At 39.3% G+C, this 3,731-nt stretch overlaps 1 protein-coding gene across 1 annotated transcript in view; it reads right to left on the bottom strand.

Annotated features, from left to right (window-relative positions):
* Positions 1–282: 282 nt before the first annotated feature.
* The window catches only part of oca2 (oculocutaneous albinism II), a gene marked incomplete in the record, with an annotated part of 101,344 nt that continues 97,895 nt past the window's right edge, over positions 283–3,731 (bottom strand). The window contains 1 exon segment of the mRNA XM_014022428.1: positions 283–979. Within this exon segment, the coding sequence (XP_013877882.1) occupies positions 892–979 (88 nt within the window).

Genomic DNA, 3,731 nt, shown 5'->3' with positions numbered 1-3,731 from the left:
CCGTGTGACCCGGGTGTTAAAGTGTTAAAAAAGATGTAGTAATTGTTGCTGTTTGGTTGCAGAAATTAGTTTGATGTGTCTTAGTTTTTGAAACTGGACTACAGAACTTGATCAACTAAATAATGGTTCATTTAATTTCATTTTACATTAGACTGTAACTTAGGTGGACCCCCCCCAAAAATTGCTCCTAAAAATTTCCCTGTTTATGACCCCCCCCAATAATGAGATGGGATTTTCGCCCTTGATCCCTTGCTAGGAATAATCACACGAAGTGAATCAAACCCAGAGGCAGGACACTCTTTATTCTTCATCTGTGTCTGAAAGATTTATTTATCAAACATAGATGTTCAGGTGGTTGAGCCATACAATAAATACAGAAAACACTTTGACTTGACAAGTTAAAAATGTGATATCTGTTCATTGTACAGCACATTTTTAATAATCACTACCTCTACAGTAAATACATCCATCTCAATCAGTGATTGCTTAAAGTGCTGTAAATTGCAACACTTTCAATCATTTATATAAACTTTGCTTTTGCAATGAAGGAATCCAACAGAGAAATATTAACATTTTTTTTTATAAAATCCCTTTCACTGGGTGTTTCTTTCAAATATCAGTTTGTTAATTAGATGAAGCTGTAGCACCATGTACACAGTTATAAGGTTGATTCATTTTGAGCCCAAAAAAACCCTTTTCAGTATCAAGATTTTTGTTCAAGGTTTCCAGTAAATCTGATGCCCGATGGCCCACATTTTACATACTGTAAAGGTACCTTCCATCCATTTCCCATCCATACAGAGCTTCTTGTACTGTTTATAKTTTGATCAGTCATGTCTCATCATTTACAGGCAGCTGAAATTCTTGTAGAAGACCACAGAACGTCGTGTTTTACATGTTCCACCCCAATCCAACGTGGGTGGCCAGCAGGTAGCACATGGCAATTATGCATGTCATCACCATCATGGGGAATCCCAACCTGTGAGAAGACAGCAAATGGCTCTTCAGTTGGCAAACAGAATGGGTGAATGGATTATTGCAGCAAAAACAGTATTCATCTAAAGTCCATCTGTAGAAAAAGCACAAGAGAAAGTTACTTTGACAAGAAATGGTAAATGGCTTGAACTTATGTAGTCCCCATGAAGAGGTGGGGCTGTTATGCACCGGCACCACTCTGACCACCACCAGCAGGCAAGGCGGGTGAAGTGTCTTGCTCAAGGACATGATTGTGACGGCTGGAACAGGGGCTGGAACAAGAAATCAGTCATAGTCTGACTCTCCTAGTCATTCTGCCACAGTCGCCCTGCCACAACATATTCCATGATCAACTCTTGACTGGTCTTGTTCTGGGTCTAAATCCCAGGTCATGTTCAGAGGTCAAGACATACTATACAGTCTATGGCAGGGGTGGGCAATCCTGGTCCTTGAGGGCCACTATCTGCATGTTTTACTTGTTTCTCTGCTTAAACCACCTGCTTTGAATGCATAGGTGATGGATATCCCTGCCAAAATGTATGGCTCAATTTATGAGCTGGGTCCTCATGAGCACATAGCTCACTTGGGACATGTCTTTCCCAGTCTGKGTAGGCTGCTTAAAACCGCTGTGAAATGAGACAGTCAAGCCTTTGCTTGACATAAGTTTGCGTGATCACACGCGACCCCTTTACCATAGTCATCAATTTCATATCAGACTGAAAATATGTTGGTTCAGGTGTGATTGGAACCTGGAGATACACTTCAGCCGAACCTCAGATAGAACCTCAGAACAGAACCACAGCAGGCACGCCGCTGGAGAAGGGCGGGTGAGTTTTGCTCCTTCATTTGCCTTCTACCACGCAAAGAATTGTGGAAGATGTCTCTTAATTTCAGAACCATCACCCGAGAGGACAGTTAGTTACAGGATAAAGCTCTGTGTGATTTTTTTAAATGTTTGATGGGGCACTGTTTCCATACTATGTTTCCTCATGGTATTGATTTGTGACAGCATGCCCTCTCTGTTCAAGAAAATTATGAACACATTAGATATTTAGAAACTTTACTTAACTGTAAATTCAGATGAGTTGCTACCCCTGCTTTAAATGATAACAGTAAATAGTAATTGAAAACTTCGATTAGCGCTTCTCAATTTTATAATTAGAAAGCGCAGATCTGCATACAGCTAGAGAAAATTAGTAAAACCCCTAAATCGCAAATGAGAAATTTAGGTCCACAATTAGCACTTTTGCGCTTTAGGGAACTAGTGTCCACCACTGACCAACATAAACTAGAGTACAGRGAAAGCCAAAAAATGAGGACCAAGGCCACAATGTTCACCACACGCAAGAGCAGTTGTCATCTATTAATTGTCATATTAATCACTATTGTCTAAAAGACACAATTAATTGTGATCCTTTTTTTATTGCCAGTTTTGCATAACTCTTATCAGTATGTATTTACTTTATGTGTGTATTCTCATTAAATAAGTCAGGAAACAGTATACTGATGGCTAAACGTTCACTTTGAGGGTAGATCTAGAAACAAAAAGATGACAACTATGACTATATGTTTATGTTCATCTTTTGAATTTAATCAAAGTGGAAAAAGTTAAAACATGTAGTCTGCTCTTTTAGAAAAAGGAGCAGTAAAAAGAAATGTCGACCTTCACAAAAAAGTGTCATTTTAGCCTCTCAGAAACGATGATTTAGTCTTGTTTATGTGCAGTAACTGTACTGAAGTTATCTTTATTACACAATAACATTTGCTGATAGATCTTTTCAGAATTAGCACCTTAAATCTAAAATGTGCCTTTAGACAACTCCAGCACTGCAGATGGTTTCTCATTTGGATGTCTACCATGTCCTATATGAACACATGTCTGCTCTGAGGGCTGGGATCTTTTGCCTCAGGTTCATGACACAGATCAGTTTTGGGGAAAAGGAAGAGCTAATGTGCATGTATGGTTCATGTGCCGTGCTCAAACTATCAAAACGGCAAGAGTCATTTGAAACTGTGGAAGCTGATAAAATACCAGTTAAAGCAGCTAACCTGTGCAACAGTTTGAGGTGGTCATAATAATCAACTCTACAGAATCAGTCAAGTGAAAAAAAAAAAGAAATAAGTATAACATGCAGCATCCACAGAATATGTAATATTGTTTCTATTAGGCTTAATGACAAAATGATGATCAACAGCTATTTAAATAAAAGCATGCTTTTATTCTGATAGGGTAGRTTAAAAACACAATGAAGGCGATGAGCTAAAAGTGGCTGGCCATTTCCACTAATCAACATAAATATAATTTTTTATTCAGTTTGGCTTGCAAATGGATGAAATTTTATGGAGAAATGTGAACAATGCTCATATAGATTTTAGTAAATGTGAAATACTAAATTCACCGATGTGAAATACTAAATTGTCACCGATTCTGTTCATTACTTTCATGGACAGAATTTCTAGACGCAGCCGAGGTGTTGAGGGGATCCATTTTGGTGGCCTTATGGTGCGTTCACACCGAACGCGATTTCAGCGTCAGGAGCAGCAGGTTTACATACAAAGTCTATGGTGGACGCGCTTCAAGCAACGTCGGGAAGTTCTGCAGCGCCTCAAGCGCGATTAGAGCAGCGCGATTTGAACGATTTGAACGATCTGAGCGTTCGACGCTCTTAGGCACAAATCGCTGAAGTTAGAAAGTCTGAACTTTTTCAGCTCGACGCGCCGCATCAACCAATCAGAGAGACTCCACTGTGATGTAG

The sequence above is a fragment of the Austrofundulus limnaeus genome, unplaced genomic scaffold (assembly GCF_001266775.1).
Source record: "Austrofundulus limnaeus strain Quisiro unplaced genomic scaffold, Austrofundulus_limnaeus-1.0 Scaffold329, whole genome shotgun sequence".
Lineage (NCBI taxonomy): Eukaryota > Metazoa > Chordata > Actinopteri > Cyprinodontiformes > Rivulidae > Austrofundulus > Austrofundulus limnaeus.
The sequence above is the reverse complement of the archived record's forward strand: the minus strand, read 5'-3'. Positions and strand labels throughout refer to the sequence as shown.